General features: G+C 33.8%; 1 protein-coding gene and 1 pseudogene across 1 annotated transcript in view; both read right to left on the bottom strand.

Moving 5' to 3' along the window:
• LOC121978293 overlaps nt 1-16301 on the bottom strand; it is a 28957-nt gene extending 12656 nt beyond the window's left edge. The window contains exons 1-10 of the mRNA XM_042530657.1: nt 16079-16301; nt 12312-14234; nt 12062-12176; nt 11120-11913; nt 10918-10998; nt 10445-10597; nt 10166-10329; nt 9930-10077; nt 9653-9775; nt 9225-9312 (exon numbers count right to left, since the gene is read on the bottom strand). Of these exons, the coding sequence (XP_042386591.1) occupies nt 9225-9312; nt 9653-9775; nt 9930-10077; nt 10166-10329; nt 10445-10597; nt 10918-10998; nt 11120-11913; nt 12062-12176; nt 12312-13997 (3352 nt within the window). The 5' untranslated portion in view covers nt 13998-14234; nt 16079-16301. The remainder of the gene's footprint in view (nt 1-9224; nt 9313-9652; nt 9776-9929; nt 10078-10165; nt 10330-10444; nt 10598-10917; nt 10999-11119; nt 11914-12061; nt 12177-12311; nt 14235-16078) is intronic.
• Nucleotides 16302-19932: 3631 nt separating this feature from the next.
• On the bottom strand, nt 19933-21102 carry LOC121977577 (annotated as a pseudogene).
• Nucleotides 21103-21577: the final 475 nt, after the last annotated feature.

Below are 21577 nucleotides of genomic sequence, written 5' to 3' on the forward strand. Positions count from 1 at the left end.
CTTGATACTTATCTGCTTGACCTTAGAGATGATCTAGTTATTTTATATACAGTCTTGATTAACTGAGTTAACATGCTGATTATGCATATGATGTTGAGTGTACATATGATTGATATGTGTTGTAGGAGTTTACCTTGATAACTATCCATTTGTATATTGGGTGAGTTATGTGTCTGGTATGACTATTGGAGGTTTCTTGCTTAATATACCTATGTGGTTGTGTGCATGTATCTGGTAAGACTATTGAAGATGTCATGTTGATTATACATACGTTGTAGGGTACATACGTGTATAATGTGTACGTGTCTAGTATTTGTTGTTTAGTAAACACCAGTTGAATTTACCTATATCTATAAATATAGGTGTTGGAGGGATTATTGTACTAGAGGTGTTTATAATGATTGGGATGTTGCATTGATGAGGATCGTGTCGGTATCATGATTATTTATATCATGTTCATCATTGCACTGCATGCAGGTGACCATTAGCTCCCTTGTGGTATGAGCTAGTCGTCGGTCATATATATATATATATATGGCCACCAACTCCCTTACGGTATAAGCTAGTCATCAAACATGTTAGTGCCGCACACTCGGCCACTCATGAGTAGTGATAGCTGGAGCAGTTGCCACTTGTCCTGTCATACCACCCGACCACTAAGGGATAGTGATATCTGACGTTGTGAGGGGGTCGTGGTATCTTAAGAGGTGGGTGGGATGACCATGTTGCATGCACGTGCATTTTGCATATGATGTGCGATGCATCTTTTGGAGATATATCTGCATTTGCTTGTGATTGTTGTGTTGGTACCCCAAGGTTGTTTGATGTGATCAAACAAGTTAGGTCCTGTTGTGTTTAACCCTGTGTCTAAGTGTGCAGGAGCTTAAGAGCACAGGAAATCGAGCAAAAGACGCAGCTAGTGAGAAGGACAACACGGGAGAGAGCTGACTAACTCGGTGCATTCGCGGGACGAGGTGCTGCGGAACAGTACGCGGGCGGACAAGAAGGAGGCACGAGGCGTTTCCAAGGGACGAGAAGCCGGAGCGGAAGGTTGCTCGAGAAGACCGGAAGTTGGGTTCGGGTGAGCCCTATTCCGGATGGCTGAAATCACCCAAGCAAGCGGAGCCGAAGCGGAAGACTCGAACCAAGGAGAGTAACACCGGAGCAAAGGGCCCGGACCGAAAAAAGTCAACATTGTTGACTTTAAGGTTCGGGCGCCCGGAACCCTTCCAAGCGCCCGAAATGTGATATTATCCAGATCGTGTTTGACCGCGATCCGTCACGAAGGGGATAAAGTTTTATCCCCTTCTAAGTGCCTAGAACCCTTCCAGGCGCCCCGACCAAGGCTATAAATACAACCTTGGTCCAGAAGCTAAACAACAACAATCAATTTGAATTTCAACACTTGTGCGCTTCACTTTGTTAGTTTAGCTTCATCTTTTTGTGTTTTCACTGCTGTAAGAGGCTTCTCCGTCTGAAGCAGATACTTAGTGCAATTCATTTCCTTGGATTAACAAGCTCCCCGGTTGTATATAAGTGTATGTTCCAGCCATGTGGGATGTTGATTATTACATGTGCGGCCTTGTGACCTTGTATCCAGATTTCATTGTCACTGTTATAGAGGAGATGCTATCCGTTTTCCAGGCACGGACTTCTCTAGGGCGTCACAACAACAATGTCACTGTCTTATGTTAATTTCGATCAATTGAGTGTGAACACCAGAATAAAACGAGTATTCAAATGCTAAAACAAATAAAATGGACTTCGCACGACCCACTATATGTAAAATTAATATTATCTTAATCTCTATGTAGAAATTAACAAGTAGTTACTACAATATGTAATAGTCACCTAATAGTTACTATAGTAATAGCAACTAGCACATGGCTATTATAACAGTGTCATTATCTTATATTAATTTCAATCAATTGAGAACGAATACTTAAATAAAATAAGTATTAAAATATTAAAACAAATAAAGTGGACTTCATAGGACCCACTAGATGTAAAATTAACACTATCGAAACATGATTCGTTGTATAACAATTAGTAAGTAATTGCTATAACATATAGCAACTAGCTGCTACATCAATATCATTATCTTTTGTTAATTTTAATTAATTGAAGGTGAAAACCCGAATAAAACAATAATTCAAATGCTAAAATAAATGAAGTTGACTCTATAGGAACCATTTAATGTTAAATTAACACTATCTAAACATGATCCATTGTGTAACTAGTAAGTACTACGTGTAACAAGTACGTCGGTTGTGCTTCAAACCCTATATCTTAAAATCTGATTCGAAAACAAACACTTTAGACCGACCATGCAACTTAAAAATATTTTAGGTAGTTCTTAATCGTTAGACATTCATTTAATGATTTTTGCAAAAGAAGTACTCATTTGACAATTTGTTAAAGTTAGAGCACCCTTTTGATTTTTGCCCATATATTGTTAACATTATAAAATATAATACTATGAATTACATTTTTATATATAATTTAGTTTAACTTAAATTGATTAAAAAATTTAAAATTTAATTTAATTTAAATTAAATGTACTTGATCCTGTCATTTTTCACTTGTAGATTTAAACAAATCCTAAATTAACTTTTACTCAACAAGTATTAAATATTTTACCAGATAATATTAAAATTTAAACTCAACTTTTAATATCTCAAACATAATCAAGATTTAAAATCTCGACCCGTACCGAGATTTCAGGCTGAGCTATTGTATTAATTTTATGCAATTTGACAGCATGCCTTTCTCAAAACTTATAAAATAATGAATAGGTAATTTAAAGTATTTTCTAGACGTAAATATCAAACATTTATATCAACAAAAATGTGTTTCGTTTAGAAAAATCTAAAAAGTAGAGATCTATATATGTATATAGATATATAGGTATATATAGCTTATATTGAATTCTAAAATCAAATTTATTTAAAAAATTCATACATTTATTAAAAAAATTAACAAATGTTTTTTTAAGAATTATTTAAAAAAAATAAAAATGATTTTAAATATTTTTATAAAATTAAAAATAATTTAAAGTTTATTTTTAAAATTATTTTAAATTATATAACTCTATATTATATAAATTATCTATTTTTTACATTAATTTTTTTATATTTTAATAAAAATATATATTATAATTATACTAATTAATTAACCTTTTTTTAATTAATTATTATTTTATATAATATATAATTATAATAATTAATTAGAAATGAGATATTATATATGTAATATAATGATGTTAATTAAAACATTTAATAAATCCTAACTTTTCCCCTCCCTCCTAATGATTCTCGCGATTCTGCTGTCGCCTCCCGATTTTTTTCGCCTCGCTGCCGCCACAGGGCTTGCATAACGAGTCTGTCACGACTACAAGGCTCACACAACGAGTCCATCGCGACCGCAGGGCTCGCGCAACGAGTCCATCGCGACCGCAGGGCTCGCGCAACAAGTCCATTGCCACGGTGTTCGGGCAACGAGTTCGCCTCGGCTGTAGGGCTTGCACGACAAGTTCTCCACAGCCGCGGGGCTCGCGCAACCCCTCCTCCGCGGCCACAGGACTCGCGTAATGCCTCGAAGACCAGTCGTGGGCTCGGAACCTATGGAGCATCGATAGTGGTTTCGGTGTGTGGGCGAAATAGTAAGTTTTACCCGTTCCACCCGACACGGAACGAAATTTTAAACACTAAAGGTAACTCAATAATAAATATCTATAATAATCAAATATTAATAAAAATAAATAAATAATATATTTATATTTTGAAAAATATCAAAACTATATCGACACGATACAGTACCGAAACCATATCACTCCGATCGTAAATCGAAACTTCTACACGACTCAAAATTTTAATCCTTGCTTAAAAATAATAATCAAAAGCTAGGCATGTTAAGGCATTGTCTCTACTTTTGACCGGCTAAATGAAATAAATAAGAATTTTGATTGATGTAAAAAATATTTGTTGTCAAATGGTCACAATTTTTCAAAATGAAATTCATTAAGATCCACTAAGAATTTTGGCAAAGTATGTTGGTGCAGGGTACACCAAAATCGAACCTAAGTTTTGGTGTTGTCAAAAGTTCAAGTTAAGTCTTGTTGTGATATGATAAATTAACTAAGTGTGCAAGCTATTTACTCAACCAGTAAAAAGCCCTATCGTGGCTAGGCAGGAAAATCTTAGCAGATCATGGAAGTTGGAGTCGATAGGTCTGGAGGACCTGATATTGAGACGAAGTCCTAGTGAGCCAATCCGATGCTAAGCTGAAGTCCGAAAAGGTCTGGAGGACCCGATGTTTGACAGGTAAGTTGAGGTACGCAATTAGAGTGGATCGACGAGGAGGACATGTTTCGGGAAGGAACAAACCCTAAGTCGCTGATCCAACTAAAAAATCAGTAGGTCTCTAAGTTGAGATCAAGACAAGACTTACTGTCTTTCCTATTCATGCATTATTACTATGCTAACTTTTTGTTACAAAGATATTTTATACTACTACGCAAACTAACTCTGTTTTGCGAATCCAAGTGAATCTGTCGACCGAATAGGAGGATCGGTCGACCGAATAGGAGGATCGGTCGACCGAACCAAGCTGACATGGCACAGAGTCTGGTCGAGCAAAACAGAGCACTTTTGGCATTCAAGCTGAATCGGTCGACCGAACTTATTTTGGAAAATAGGCCAGAAGATCGAATCTCAGCAAACTTGGAATCAGGAGGTTCGATCGATCGAACCCAAGGTTCGGTCGATCAAACCCAAGGTTCGGTCGACCGATCAATAAATGCTCATTAATTGTGTGAAAATCCGATCTTAGAAAAGAAGTGAGCTTGTTCCGTCGACTGGTAGGGTGATCAATCGACCGAACGAGGCTTATAAAAGGACCAATCTGCATCGAGAAGAGATCTTTTTGTGCAATCCTCTGTTACACTTTGCTCATACCTCTGCTTTTCATTGCTTCTACTTCACGTGCAAGCTACTACGCCAAGAAGTGCCGACAAGCTTCAACTTGTATTTCATTGTCAGTAAACTTTATATTTTTTCTTGCATTCTTTACAAGAAGATAGTAGTGTGTTATTATCATTCTTTTCATTGTACGAATTACTTCTTTTCGAAGGTTTCAGAAAGAAAAATTATAATGAATTGCCCAATGGTACAATCAAGGATCGCGGGTTTTGGAGTAAGAGTCGACATAGGCTCCAAACCAAAAAACCACTTGAGTCATCTATATTGTTTTTTCTTTTCCGCTGTTTACTTTGATCCTCTTTTTCATAAAAGAAAATTTTTTTTTTTAATGTGCGATATTCATCTCCCTTCTATCACAAAGTACTCAAGCCAAACCAAACTAGACAAACTAATACCAAAACCTGTCATATAATGACCCCAGCAAAATTAAAGACTTGCTTAAAAAAATTATGTTCCACCGTACTTTACAGATCAACTGCATAGTAATTAAAAATTTTAACAATAATTCTTATGTATGGCAAATATTTTAATTGATTCAAAATCAAACTTAAGCAAAAAAAATTCAAGAAGGAAACTTTTCATCTACTTTCAATGAAGCCCGTTATATAGTCATAGAGATAAAAGATAACATTGAGCATAAAAAACCAAGATGAATAAATAATAGGCTATTTTAATAAATGTCCTGTTACAAAGGGAAAAGTAGTGAATCTAAACATGTCCTGTTACAAAGGGAAAAGTAGTGAATCCTAACCTATGCATAAATTATCATTAACAAAAAAATATATAAACTTAAGTTGAGATTAAAGTAGCTTATCCAAAAGTGGCATTTACTTTAAAAAGGCAACATTTAAAGCCTCTACTTAAATTATTGCTTGCTTAACATAACTCAACTCTAAAAAAATCTATGACAGGACCGAAACCTCGGCACGGATCGAAATTTTAAACCTTGGTTTGTGTGTCATCTTCTAATCTTTTGCTAAGCGAAATAGATTTAAGAAAATCTTTGTGATCCACCAATCGGAGGAGCTTAGAGTTTTTTGGATGAGCTAGTGCAAATTAATGGGAAAAAAACAAAAATGGCACCTCTTTGTTATCAAATCGTAAAGGGAACGCCCCATTTTGATTTTTTATCAAAAGGCACCCCACCAACTCGCCTTGTAAAATGATGCAACTACTCTCCACTATATTGTTCCCATTATTATCTCCTGTCTATATTTTCTGCATAGATCTTGAACCAGGGACGCGTTGTAACAGCTACGAAACCGTAGCTACCATAACTAAGTGGCACACAGTTGTAGTAGCTACAATTTCATAGCTACTATATAGTTGTAGCAGTTACGATTTCACACTTGCTACAATGTGAAAGGTAAATGAACAAAATTGAACTTGCATTATAGATTAAGATTGACTATGCAGATCAAAGTGAGATTTTTCTATATATTTTGCATCCAAATAACAGCTACGGTTTCAGACTTACTACAACGTGAATAGTAGATGAACAAAATTAAACCTGCATTGTCGATTAAGATTGACTATGAAGATCAGAGTGAGATTTTTCTATATATTTTGCATCCAAATAAACACACCATCAGCAAAATTCCAAAAAATAAAGGTAAAAAACTATAATGAACAAAATCAAACACTAAAGTGATAAAGGGCAAAAATTAAAAAGTCGAAGAACTCATCATTCATGCTATAGCAGCTACAAAATCGTAGTTGCTACAGCATGTGTAACAGCTATGATTTCGTAGCTGCTAAAACACGACCAACCAGTTCAAAAATTAGACAGGAGATTTAGTCAGAAGATAACAGTATTGAATAGTATTAGAAGGTATTTGGGTAATTGTACACTGGGATGACGTACCCTTTTAATAAAAAAATCAAAGGGGGTGCCTGTTCTTACTCTCTTGCGTTCATGATCTGAATTGTCTCATAATAACTACTATAGTAGATTATTTAAACCATATTATGAGAAAATTAATTTTAATGTATGTTTATTTTACTAACTTATGTAAACATAAAATCATATTTTTTTAAATTTTAATGCAAGTAGATTTATCTTTAACATTATTATTTCTACAAAATCATGGTAATACAAAGCATGGTTTGAAAAGTCGATTATGAAACGAACGATATTTACGGTTACAATAGTGATACCATTGCGACCTCACTAGGGGTGTAATCAAGTCAAACTCTTGAATGTTTGAGTTTGGCTCGTTTATAATCAAGCCGAGCTCAAGTTTTATTTAACAAATATATTCATGGCTCACAAGCTTATTCGAGCTTTTATCGAGCCTAAACGAGCTTAATAAATATAAATTATAAATTTAAATATTCATTAAAAACTAAACTATATATTTAGAGAAAATTATAATATTCTTATTAAAATTTATAATTTTATTCTAATAAATAAATTTAATATATTTGTCTATATGTTTCATAAGTAGAGTGTAAAATCTATAAATTCAATATCAAAACTATTTTTTATTTAAAAGTTTATTCATAAACTTAACGAACATGTTCACGAGCTAACGAGCCGAATATTGTGAAGCTTGAGCTTGGTTTGTTTATCTTAACGAGCCTCATTAAATAAGCTTTTATAGAATCGAACTTCAAATAGCTTATGAGCGACTTGGTTAATTTACACCCCTAAGCCATGCGAGATCATCGCAATATCCCGAAGGGTGTTGTGACCCTACAGCGACCCTCCACCGGGTCACGACACCTCCGCGGAGTGCACACGACCCTGCAGTGACTTCTGTAGTAACAACTACTATCATGATTTTTTAATATCAAATTTTTTTTTAGATAGATACTTTTATTATAAATAAATTATTATTTATATATAATAGTTATAAACATATTATATAATTAAAAAGAATTATTTTAAATTTTTTAAATAATTTTAAAATTTTTTAAATAAGTTTAAATTTTTATAAAATAATTTAAATTTTTTAATATATATTGAAATTAAATGTGAATTTAAAATAATCAAAAAAAAATTCTAAAATATTTCAAACAAATTTTAAAAATTAAAAATACATTCAAAAGATAATTTAAGCTCATATAGAAAATCACAAAGATCAAATAAAATTATGTAGGAATAAGATAAATAAAGAAAATAATAAATATTTAGTTAATCTTATAATTACTTTATCAATTTAATCATGCATAAGGAAAATATAAAATAAAATTAAGCAGAAATCATCCACTTGAACAAAGAATTGAATTTGCACTAGCTCATCCAAAAAACTCTAAGCTCCTCCGATTGGTGGATCACAAAGATTTTCTTAAATCTATTTCGCTTAGCAAAAGATTAGAAGATGACACACAAACTAAGGTTTAAAATTTCGATCCATGTCGAGGTTTCGGTCGTAGAGAATCAACCAGAGTTAGGGCATGAGTTTGGAAAAAGTGGGATTAATTATATAGGAAAGTTTACAAATAATTCCATAAATTTTTTGAAATTACAATTCAGTCCTTAAGTAAAATTTAATTATAACACTATGTTTCATTTAATTAAATATAATAAAACAACTTTTACTATGGAGATTTCATCTTCCCCCGGAGAAAGTTGGTTGATGAGAGAAAGAGGAGTGGGAATGTCGGGTGTGTATCGTGGAGAATAACAAGAGTTAGGGCGTGAGTTTGGAAAAAGTGGGGTTAATTAAATAGGCAATTTTGCAAATAATTCCATAAATTTTTAGAAATTACAATTCAGTCCTTAGGTAAAATTTAATATTATAACACCTTGTTTTATTCAATTAAATATAATTAAACAACTTTTACTATGGAGTTTCCATCTTCCCCAAGAGAGTTGGTTGATGCGTGCAACCCTCGTATCGGTAATTAATTGGCACACTAATCTATCTAGTGTTCCCTCTTGCGTTGCAAGGTTAACTAACTACTAAAATTTATTCAAATGAAATCAGTAGACACATGTTCTTCAATAGTACACCTTAAGTCTAGCATGCTCTTCATAACAATACAAATGTGATTCTAATGAGCTGGAATAAGTCAAATACTACATTCAGCTAGAATTCATCAAGTACCTGACAATCAATATATTTTCCTAAAACAAATTGGTTGTTTAGTTAAATCACTGGTATCTTGACTGTTTTAGAATAAGTCAGAAACTGATTCAAAGTACCAAAGGAAAGAAAAAACAGTAAAATACAAAAGTAGAAAAAAGTTCACTTGTATTATATTACTTGAATCACATATCTTGTACTATTTTTCACATACCTATGATTGCACCATAATGCATATTGGCATAAGGTTCTTCCCCGGTGAGAATTTCCCACATGACAATGCCAAAGGAGAAAACATCTACCTGCAGCCATCAACAGATTTGATACCAAGGATAGGCGGAAATGCAAGTGAGCAAATTCTAAGCAAATGCATCTCTGGGTAATCTGAAACTCTTTGATTTAGAAGAGCAATCTGACAACCCACACAAGTGAAACAAAAAAAGAATCTTATTGATTGCATTAGATTTAAAGATGAAAATTAGTTAACCAAAGAAAGATATATTTTCTATATCTTGAAGCTGAAGAAAATTTTACATTGTTAAGTGAGGTGTATTTCAAGGTCAGCTCCAAGCAATGTAAGTGTAAAAGATGGCATTTTCTATTCATGATAGAAACTGAATGAATAAAAGAAAACAGGGTTACCTTCTCAGACACCTTATTGCTGCTTCCATTTAATAATTCTGGTGCCATCCATGGTAGTGTGCCTCTAACACCACCAGAGACTAGAGTATTTCGCTTAATTTTTGACAAACCAAAATCACCAACCTAGATAACATGAATTACAAAGTTAGCCAACATTTGAAAAATCATCAGCATGATCAACTTTCCTGTCCATGCAAGGTCATCTTCTCCATGTCCCAACAAATGGATAGCATAACCAAATAAGGATAGAGAATAATATTAAGATTAGGGAGCACACCTTACAAATTGGACGTGATTGATCTTTAAGATTTACAAGTAAGTTATCGCATTTCAAATCAAAATGAACAATGTTTTTAGAATGCAAATATTCCATTCCAAAAGCAGCATCCATTGCTATGATAAGTCTTTTACGACGATCGAGATATCTGTAAGTTAATGCACCCCAAAAAGGAAAAATGATAACTGATATGATACAAAAGAATCCATCAATAAGGAAAGGTCAAAATATCTTACTTGTCCTTTCGTAATAAAACATGTCGAAGAGAACCATTAACCATGAATTCTGTTACAGTTGCCATGGTTCCACCTGGCCCATCTTTTACAACACCATAGAAGGCAACCACATTAGGATGATGAAGTTGGGAAAGAATCTCAGCTTCTCGCCAGAACTCCTTGGTCTGAGAGCAATCACTTATTAGTGTGGCCAAAAATATCCTGTTCTGTGTTTCTTTTGATCGGTCAGTTACTTTAATACAAGTATATTGTCAGTCAGCAAAAACAAAATTGGCGTACCAATCTCTCCTGCTCAGATGATCTACCAGTAAAGCAGCTCTTCTTTATTCGCTTTATAGCAACGTCAGTACCCCTCCATTTTCCATGGTAAACAGTGCCATAAGTACCAGAACCTAGTTCACGTAGCTCTTCAAGATCCTCATTTTTAATTATCTGATAATGTGAAATGTTTAGAATTATATTCTGGCAACAAAAGGTGGTTCCTAACTACAAGAGCAGAAAAAGACAACTAAAGACTCCAATCGTCTTAAGACCAATTTATTTATTCCGAGTTGATTTCATCAACTCTGGCCATAAACTTGCTCACGTCTGCCATATAACCTTCTTCAAAAGCCAAAATGAAGTAGTAGACCATAATATTACCATATATTGAGACCTGGTAGCCTTGGTTATAGCAAGACCACTTTGGCATATGATTACAAAGACAAATAGTATCTATTTTCAAAAATACAGCAGTAAGACAAGAATAGTACCTGCACATTACTAAGGTCCAGATCATAAGCAGAAACATCTAAATCTGGATCAGCAACCTCCCCACCATCATATCTTAATTCCTAAGATCAAAGAATATAAACAAAAAGGAATTATTATACCTAATGCTGTCATAAAAGAGTCTGGACAGATAAAATAAAAACAAATCTACGGAATTTATTGTTCACCATACAAAATGGATACCTCATTTTCCGAAATACAAGTCCTTAATGTCTCTCCAAACTTTGTAAAAGGATTCTCCACCTGCAAACCTTCACCTTTGTGCAAAATGTTGGTATCGTCTATCATTGCACTAGATGATTCTTGCATTTCCTCAATAAATTCAATTTGTGCATTGATCTGACCAAAATCAACTTTCTTATTATCCAATTGTGCAATTTGGGATTGGTAACTAATATGATCTTGATCCATCAAAGAATAGTCTTTATGGTTGAATTCATTCTGAGCCAGATTTCTGAAGAAAGACCAATGCTGAGGGTCATGGTTTTGCATGTTCACAGTCAGTCCAACATCATATTTGTGAAGGGGATTTATATTTGACAAATCCTCTTTGGCCTTACTAAAGATATCAGAGAGAAGATTTGGAGGGAATCGATCATTAATATCGATAAGAATATCTTTCCTCTCGGGAGGTCCAGAAGATTCCTCCAACGAGTGACATCCAATGGTGTTGTCACCATAAGAAAGAGATACAGCCTGTTCACCAACATCAGCACTATGTGTGATCTTAGTATGTGTGTCAACCCAGGGATTCTCAGGAAGAACAGTACCTTCAAGAGGTTTAATGGAAGATCCATCAGCATGCGCATCTTTTATATCAACAATACTTATGGGCTTGTCTGTGTGTTTGCTCATATTGGATTCCTGTAAGATCCTTTCCTCATGAACAGCAGGGTTATCAGACATAGACTTTGAAGGTGCAATTTGAAACTCAGGCTTTTGAACCATCCTCCCTTGTTTATAGCATGGTTCATAGCCTGAATTATGCATATTCTGAGAAAACTTAACAACTTCTGATCCATGTGGAATGGAGACAGATTCCAATTTATTAGCTTGACTAGGTGTACTGACCAATTGTTTATTTTTTTTCAAACTGCATGAAATCATCTTTAATAGTTTCATTACTTTGGCATGGTGGTTTTGCAAATAATAAAGACTTCGCAGAATGTGAGACCAGCTCTCCCTCAATTATGTTATCAGCTCTTTCAGTAATGGGTTCTTGAGCTGCAAGCAAGCACACCTGATTTATTAAATATTGAGAGCCAGGGGAATCATCAGATTTAGATAATCAGTTCAGGAACTCTAACTGCTCCCTGGGATGACTTGCAGATTGGTAACCTCAGAAAGGCTGTGAAGGTGAATTATTGAAACCTACATCAAATGCATCAGCTTCATCAGCAATGTTACTAGGTTCCAAACCGCCATGACAGTAGTGGTCATGATCTTCATTTAGGTCAGAATTGTGACTAGCATTCATAGAGTTCACTGATGATACTGGTGTAGCATCTAATTGCTTCCCTATGTTTGCTACAGGAAGTGTTAAATTCTCTTTTTCAGAAACGATATGCATACTTACTGCATGGATATGACTCAAAAAGGAAACATCATGCTGCTGCATGGTTGAACTAGGTTCATGAATGTGGGAGCTGATATGCTCATCCTCCACTTTTTTATATGAGAAACTATCAGCTGCTGAACTCTGATCTCTTGTTGCAGTCTCTTGATCAAACGTACCTATACCAGAGTAATGATCTTGTGGCACACCTTGATTGAAAGATTGTTGGTCTGGTTGAATAGAAATGCCAAAATCAGTATAATTTCTTGCATATTGATAATCATGGAGCACAGATAGAGGAATGGAGGTGCTGTTATTTGAATTTTGGTATATATCAGGAGGATTGATGGGATTGTCAACATAGTGCTCACCTTCAACATAACTATATCTATGGTTATCAAAACCATGTGAATGACTATGATAGTCAGTAGAAGAGCTTTGCTGCAGTCCTGAAGGAAATGTAGTGGAAGATGCTACAGGGGCAATAACAAAACCAGATGACTGAGTCATACCAGTGTAAGCATTAGATATTTCAGACTCAACATTGAGATTAAGCAACTGGTCTAGATCACTTAGTGAAGTGTTTGCTAATCCATGTCCATATGACGATTTTCCAGAACCAAAATCAATGCCATTGACTGCAGCAACAAACTGGATCTCAGAACCACCCTCCACAGAGCCTAAGCTGAAGCGTCCATTATCAGTATCATCTGAAGCAAATAGAAACATCCTGAGTTTCTGTGATCCCTGACCACCTTCAAGAAGACTATACTCATCAATCATATTTAGCAAATCTTCATCAGATGAAATGGATATAAGAGCATCCAAGTCTTCCCCTGGTAGTTGATACTTAATCATATGAGGTCGACTGTATATTTCCATTGTCTTTAGCACAAGCTCCTCCCACGAAGTATCCCTGCTTATTCGTAGAATACGTGTATCACCTCCAACATACCTCAGTTTTCCATCACTGGGTCTAGGTAAGATCTTACCACCATAACTGCATAGAAATTTCATCCTTTTTGATGAGATGTCAGAAGCTACTGAAGAAGTATATCCAAGTGAAGTTGTTCGGCCACTTCCCTCACCAGATGATATCTGCATCATTGACCTGGATGATGCATAATGACCTCTATGTTCGGTACCAGCTAAATTTTTCTTCTCAAAATCCTTTAGCTGACGGTTATCTAAGGTTGTGGGCACTGAACCATCCAAGGCACTTTCAGACCATGTTTGTGGTATGCTCGACACATTTTTAGTGTCCATGTAAATGGTAGTTATAGTCTGATCTTTAGCTGCATTTTGAGCAGTCGGTTTCTTGGACATTGCTCGTTCTCTCATAAATTCAAGGGCAAACTCCTCACCTGTTTGAATTGAGTAATTCAGAACAGGCCTTGGAACACCTGATATGCTAACCTCTGGCAATCTAACATTAATATCATCAGAATTTGGTGACGATTGTTTAGGTCTCTGGTTTGCAGATCCAACTCCTGTTCTGGCATCCATTTAATAGTGACGATGTATTCAAGAGCTCGCCCAATCAATCTAGTAATTTGATTTCATAGCTGGCTATTGAGTAGCAATTGAATGGGAAGAACCCTCAGACTAGACCGCCATGTAACATGATTGAGCTTACAATTTTTCCATGCTTCCATTTTTGACCAAATACAAAATCTCTTTTGAGGGAAATAATTACAAGAGTTTAGATGTTTGTAAATACAAATGCTACTTACAATGAGAATCCTGTGAATGGAGCAAATCGAACAGTCAAATAGTTTATCCAGTGAACAGATTTAGTAGGAGAAAAAAATAATAAGAATAATTTACATTCTATGTTAATGAAATTAGTAAGAAAGGTAAGAATAAGAAAAATGATCTTTCAAATCTAAAGCAAAGAAAGGTCACATGCAACCAAAAATTGTTCACACTGTAACAAACTTGTTTTCTTTACAAATTGACAGCAAAATAAAGACTCAAAATCTCAGATAAACCTGATTGAAGATACTAAACAATAAGGCAAGGAAACTAATTCCCATCATATATTACAAGCTTATAATGATAAAGAGGATTCTATATAAAAGTTACAATAGGATGATTGAATTGTCTAGAACAAAGGAACATGATTCCTTCAACTCTTGTTTTTCTTTTTTCTTCTCAACATGTATATAAAAGAAAAAAATGTTGTACTTGTGAGAAATTAGATGGATGAAGGATCTTGGTTCTCATAAGTTTATCAGTGTGATGTCAGATTATGCTTCTAGAAGTGATCCCTATCAAGGTTCATAGATATTGTAAGATGCCTCTTTCAATTCTTGTTTCCTACCTATGGATATAATAAAAAAAGGCAGCCCGATGTACGAAACTCCTGCCATGAGGGGTCCCGGGGAAGGATCCATTGTACGTAGCCTTACCCTGCTTTTTGCAAGAGGCTGTTTCTAGGATTCGAACCCGTGACCTTTTGGTCACATGGCAACAACTTTACCGTTGCGCCAAAGCTCCCCTTCTACCTATGGATATAATAGTAAAGAAAAAAATAAGAGAAAGATTATGGAACTTGCATATATGCTAAATCAGATAGGATTTTAAAAAAGGAAATTTTCTTAAATTACATTTTTGTGTGCACAGCACAAATGTGTGACCATATTAACCAAATTTGTAATATAGACTTACAATGTCACAAGTAAGTATTCACACTCACTTCAAGAATCATCTTTACTAAATGCTACCTGTCCTTGTCACGCAACATTGATGAAAACATGCTAAGGGAGCACATCCCACATTCAGGAGTAGGAAGCCACAGCACTGATAAGTGTCAAAGACTTCCCTACATTTTGAGGAGCCTTCTGAGATAGGGAAAAGTCATGAGATGTGCAGGCCACCCATGAGCTAATAAACCTAACCTTAACAAAATGTCAACTATGTCTGCAATGATTCAGCAAAACTTTGATCCCTCAAATTTTAAAGTATAAAGGGCAGCACGAAATTGCAAATATGATGTAGCTCATTGAAGTTTGAACTGTCCAAGTTATTGTTCCCTCACATACTACTAAGAATAATAAGAAAGGATATTATTTACCCAATTGGTGCCGTAGGATATTGGCATCAGTCCACATAATCCCAATATATATATATATATATATATAAAGGGCATCATGAGATCAAACGATACTAGGGCATGGGATCACATTACAAATCAAAGTTACATGCAAACTGAAGAAAAATAATAAATAAATGTTCTTTAAAAGAGATTTTCTATTGAATAACATGACGTCCTGGAAGGTATCCTGATCTACCTGGATTTCAATATGGAAGCTCATTTTAATTGCAAAAAATAAGGTGAGGGGGATAACATGCAGAAAACACACCAAAAAATTCAGCATTTACTGACAAAACTAAACTAAAAACATTTTTTTCCTAACAAGAAGCAGTCGCCCTCAAATTCGCCATCAAAAAGTAGTCCCAATAAAACATCATGTTTCACAAATGTTTCACCATTAGAATCCGATCGCATACCAGATCAATCAGAACCCAGAAGTCTTCAATCGAACAAGGGACAGAACTTAACAAAACTAACAAAGGCGACAAACCTGAAAAATCTAGGGCAAGGTCGATCCACTTCTAGAAATTCGATTTTAGCGGCGAGATGGAAAATCGGATCGCGAAGGGTAGCAGAAATCGGTTAAGGATGGTCCAATTCAACACGATGAGGCATCTTCCAGTGCGCTCCGTCGTTTCAACTCTCTCGTAGTCTTGGAAGAGATCGCAGCAGTGTACTGGGACAAGTGCCCAAATGTAAGTAATGAAAATATATATTTATACATATCACACAAAAAAAAAACCACGGGCCGAGGAGATATAGATCCGGTCCAAGTCCAGCTGAATGGCTTTTCATGCAAATTATCCGAACCGGTGCGGATTTTGGATTGAAATTACTAAACTAGGTATAAAATGTGAACGTGTTCGATTTTCCCGACGTCGATGCATTCTAATACGGTTGTAAAAAGGTAATTACGTTAATTTTATATATTCTTCAGAGGTTGTAGCTAAGTTAGATAAAGAATGGTAAATCATAAAGTTAATTTATAATATATTGATAGATGATTATGAAAATAATTATTTTTCAAGAGCATGTGTTCATCAAGATTAAACAGTCTTATTGTTATAAACATGCACATCTCTATTATGTGGCATTGAACTTTGTGTTTACCATATACTTTTCTATTGTTATAAACACAACGTCATCATGAACGGGACCTAAAATAAGTAATGAGGACACATTGGACTATTATTGTCTTAGAAACTCATGAGACTTGAAATGGGTACAATCAGACCTATTTAGGTTGATCAATGGATTTCATATTTATAGGGATGGAAGGAGTCCAATGGTATTCTCTATTACTTATTTTGACATCTCGGGAGGTGGTACAATGTTATGTTAACTTTCAGCTAGAGCATGATCCTAATCTCTAAGAAATTAGACTCACATTAATCCTGATATGAACCAAACTAGGTGGAGGATCTAAATCAGCACTACCATTGGCCTGATCTGATTCAGAGAAGGCCTAATGTAGGCCTGATTTTCTAGAGACTAATGAAAGTTAGTATAACATTATAGCACCTTTGGAAAAGTCTAAATAAGCAATGAAAGACATCATTAGACTCTTTGCAGTCTTAGAAACCTATAGGATCTAAAATTGATCCAATCAGATCTGTCTAAGTTCATCAGTGAATTTTGATTAAAATCCACTGATGGGTCTAGACAGGTCCAATTAGGTCTTATGAGTTTCTGAGACTGTAAGGAGTCCAATGGTATCCTTACTTATTTCGATATCTCCAAAAGTTTTATAATGTTATACTAACTTTCAACTACAACATGGTATAATCTCTAGAAAATCGGGCTCTTGTTGGGCCTGATCTGAATCTGACCAGGGTTGGAGGATCTGAATTAGCACTATCACAACCCTGGTTTGATTCAGATTAGGCCCAATGTGGGCTTGATTCCCCCATACCATGACCACATTCTAGTTGAAAGTTAGAATAGCATTATAATACATCTAAATAAGTCAAAATAAACAATATATGGTACTCTTAGACTCTTTGCAGTCTAAAAAACTCACAAGACTTGAAATGGATCTAATCGGACTTATCTAAGTCCATCTATGGGTATCTACATATGGACTTAACTGGTCCAATTGGACTTATTTCAAATCTTGTGAGTTTCTAATACTCTGTCTTCCATTGCTTATTTCAGATTCTATTCATGATGGCATGGTAAGTATTTCCTATTTAACCATTCTAAATTTAAAAAAAATTAAACATACATATGAGCACGATAAGTATGCATATGTCAATCAAGTCAAGCATTTATTAATTTATTTCTAATAATAAATTAAAATTTTAATTTGATATAATTCGTATGAACTGTAAATTTAGAAATCTAGTTTGACACATTTTGATTTTTATTAAATTTATTATTTCATTGAGATATAATTTTATTAATTAGTTTCATAATTATAACGTACTTTATTATAATTTGATTCATGACTTTTAATTTCTTTATTTGGATTTGATATTTTATTTTTAAAAGTATTAATTTATTTTTCCAATTGTATATTTTTTTGAATTTTTTATTTAGATTTGAGTTAATTTTTATTCCATAAGTAAATGAAATTGGATGATAACATTTCATTTCGGATTTTGTTAAGTTTAGATTTAGCTTATTAAAATTTATAGATTTATTTTCTTAAATTTTGATATTTAATTTTGATTTTTTCATATTTAATTTTAAATTTTTAGAAATAATTATTTTTTAATAATTAAAATGTACTTTATTATAATGATTTTTAAAATTTATTACAATTTTGTTCATTTAAATCTGAATTATTATTTTTATGTTTTGAAATTTTACTTTCTCTGAATCTTTTTAGAATTTGATAAATTATTTTCTAAGTTTGTAAAATTTGATTAGGATTAGGATTGCAAGTTATTTTTAGAATTATCTTGAATGATTAATTTATTATTTAATTATAGATTAATTAAATATTTAGAATTATAATTGATCAAGCTATTTTTTGAATTATCTTGAATAATTATTTTTTATTTAATTGTGATTTAATTAAATTTTTAGGATTAGAATTGATTAAGTTTTTATAGAATTATCTTGAATAATTAATTTGTTGTTTAATTTCGAATTTATTAAATTTTTATGATTAAAATTGATCTAGTAATTTTGAGAATTATCTTGATTGAATAATTAATTTGTTATTTTATTATGAATTAATTAAATTTAAATTATTTTCATTACATTTATCTTTATAAGTAATTAAGTTTGAATTATTAAGATTAATTAGAATTGAATTATTCGATTTAGATTTATCTTGATTGAATAAATTAAATATTTTATTAAGATAATGATTAATTTTATGTAGATCTAGTTTGATTTGATTATTTTCTTAACTAAGTTTATAATTAAAATTTAATATTTATAAATGATATTTTAATATTTAAATTAATTAAATTATTTTTAGGATTATCTTGATTAATTATATTCAAGGTTCTAAAATTCGCCTAGGCGGGGACTAGGTGCCGCTAGGCGGATTCCTCGGTATCCCTTGTTTCATGTGGACTGTGGACAATGTTATATGTAAATATAAATATTGTCTTAAACAATTTCATAGCAATGAAGATCTAACTATGTATGCTGAAATAAATACATACTTTTCGATACCAAAAAATGAACATGCAGTAAGTTATCATAATCATATACTAAACAGTAGAACATTGGAAAATAGTAGCAATAGTTCAATTCAAGATTACAATGCATTGTGAACTAGTAACCACTAAGCAAAATATAATTGTTAAATAATATAAATCATGTCTTAACAAAATGAGTTCAAAATTGGGAAAACTAATAATATCTCTACTCATATTTATTCTGCTTCTTCTTCTCCATAATTTTCAATAACTTGTTCTTCATCGGACACAAACTCAATATCATTATTGTGATCCTCGTCTTCTTCTTCGGATTCAAAATCATCTTCATGGAGTTCTCTCACTCTGGAGCTTCTTCGGGGTTGTAGATTTTCATCTGCTCCACTTGCTTCATCAACCATTTGCCAAGTGAGCCCGGAACCTAGTTCAACTTCATCATCTTCCCCACCATCCACAATCCAACCTTGTGCATTTGAAGCATCTTTTGCAAGAAGGACATCAACATTTCTTTCTTTTTCTCTTTTTTGTTTGTTCAACAATCTAGCATTAAATTGGACAAATACTAGATTGTTCAACCTGTTGGCATCCAACCTATTTCTTTTCTTTGTGTGAATCTAAAAAAACAGAGAAAGTAAATACTATAGTTAGTACCTGAATATAGAGTATAGACGTTAAAAATTATAACTAATTTAATTAAAGAGTAGACTGAAAGTTTAAAACTTACTCCTTCAAATGTACTCCAATTTCTTTCACACCCAGATGAACTTGTAGTTAATGAAAGTATCCTCAATGCCACCCTTAGCAAGTTAGGTGTGTGAGCACCGTATGTACTCCACCATGCACATGGATCAAATGTATCATCATTTTTTTCACATGCTTTTGCTGCCAATGTTTTTCCAAATAACCCAGTCTTATTTCTATATTTTGGAAATTCCTTGTTAATAATTGTATCTTGTAAATCTAACTCATTGGCATGCAAAGTTTCCATGCATTCAAAAATCCCCATCGCGACCTCCTCATAAAGAGCAATCGAACTATCTTTGTAGTAAAAATAAGGATTCAACAAAAATACAGTGGTATGCAATGATGTATCAAGTCTATCCTTCATTTTTGACTCAATAATGACTATGATAGGCTGATAATTTGATTCCACGTTATTCAGAGCTACCTTGATATCTTCTTTAGCTTGAAGAAGCTCCCCATATAGAAACCCCATCGATGGCTTTCTATCTCCATCTACCAATCGAAGAACTCTTACCAAAGGAGCAAATATTTTCAAACAAAGTGTTACACCATTCCAAAAACTCATGCTCATCACTGTAGAGTAAGTCATTTTTCCTTTGTTTGTTTTTGACCATTTACATTTCTCTCACATATCACTTGTAAACATGGCCCTTAAACTAGCTTTTTTTTCAATCAAACTTTGCAATGTGAGGAAATTTGATGCAAACCTGGTAACTCTTGGTCGAACTATGTCTCTCTTCTTCGTGAAACTTCTCATCAATGATAAAGTCTTATGGTGAGCATAGATGAAAATGGTAAAAGCCTTGGACTGCTCAATCACCTTTTTATATCGTGGAAGTTTGCCAATACTTTCAAGCATTAGATTAATAGTGTGAGTTGCACATGAAATCCAAAAGATCCCGGGTCGTTTTTCTCTCATCAATTTAGCTGCAGCCATATTGTTGGTGGTATTGTCTGTAACAATCTGAACAATATTCTGAGCTCCTACTTGTTCAACACACTTATCAACATACTCAAAAATAAGTTCAGCTGTATGTGCCTCCTCTGAAAACTCCTTAGACTCTAAAAATGTAGTACCCTCCTTGCAATTAACACACAAATTTAATATGCTTCTTCTTTTTCTATCACTCCATGCATCTGTCATGATCGAGCATCCATTCTTTGCCCATTCTTCTTCATGTTTCTTCAGCAATTGTTTTGTTCTTTCAACTTCGGCTTTCAATAGTGGCTCCCTAAGTTGATATTGAGTTGGAGGCTTGAATCCTGGTCCAAATTGACCCACTGCCTCCATTAGTTGCTTGAAGTTATCATTATCAACAGCATTGAATGAGATTCCATTTTCATAAACCCATCTCCCAACATATTGTTGAACTTGTTGAGTTCTCTCTTTGAAAAGAGTTTCATTTATATTTTTTTGCCGAAGTACTTTACTTCCACTGGAGCCTGCATTTTCTGGAGCAATTGCTGATGCATATCTATCCATGGGGCCAAGTGGAAGAGGTTTTTTAACTTCATCCATCCCTTCAATTTCAAGACCTTCTTCTTCATCTACGGAAATAGCCACCTCTGCTCTACAACTTTGTTCTTCCATTATTTTGTTCTTCTTTCTGTTCCTCCCTTCTAAAATAACC

The sequence above is a fragment of the Zingiber officinale genome, chromosome 4B (genome assembly GCF_018446385.1).
Source record: "Zingiber officinale cultivar Zhangliang chromosome 4B, Zo_v1.1, whole genome shotgun sequence".
Classification (NCBI taxonomy): Eukaryota; Viridiplantae; Streptophyta; class Magnoliopsida; order Zingiberales; family Zingiberaceae; genus Zingiber; species Zingiber officinale.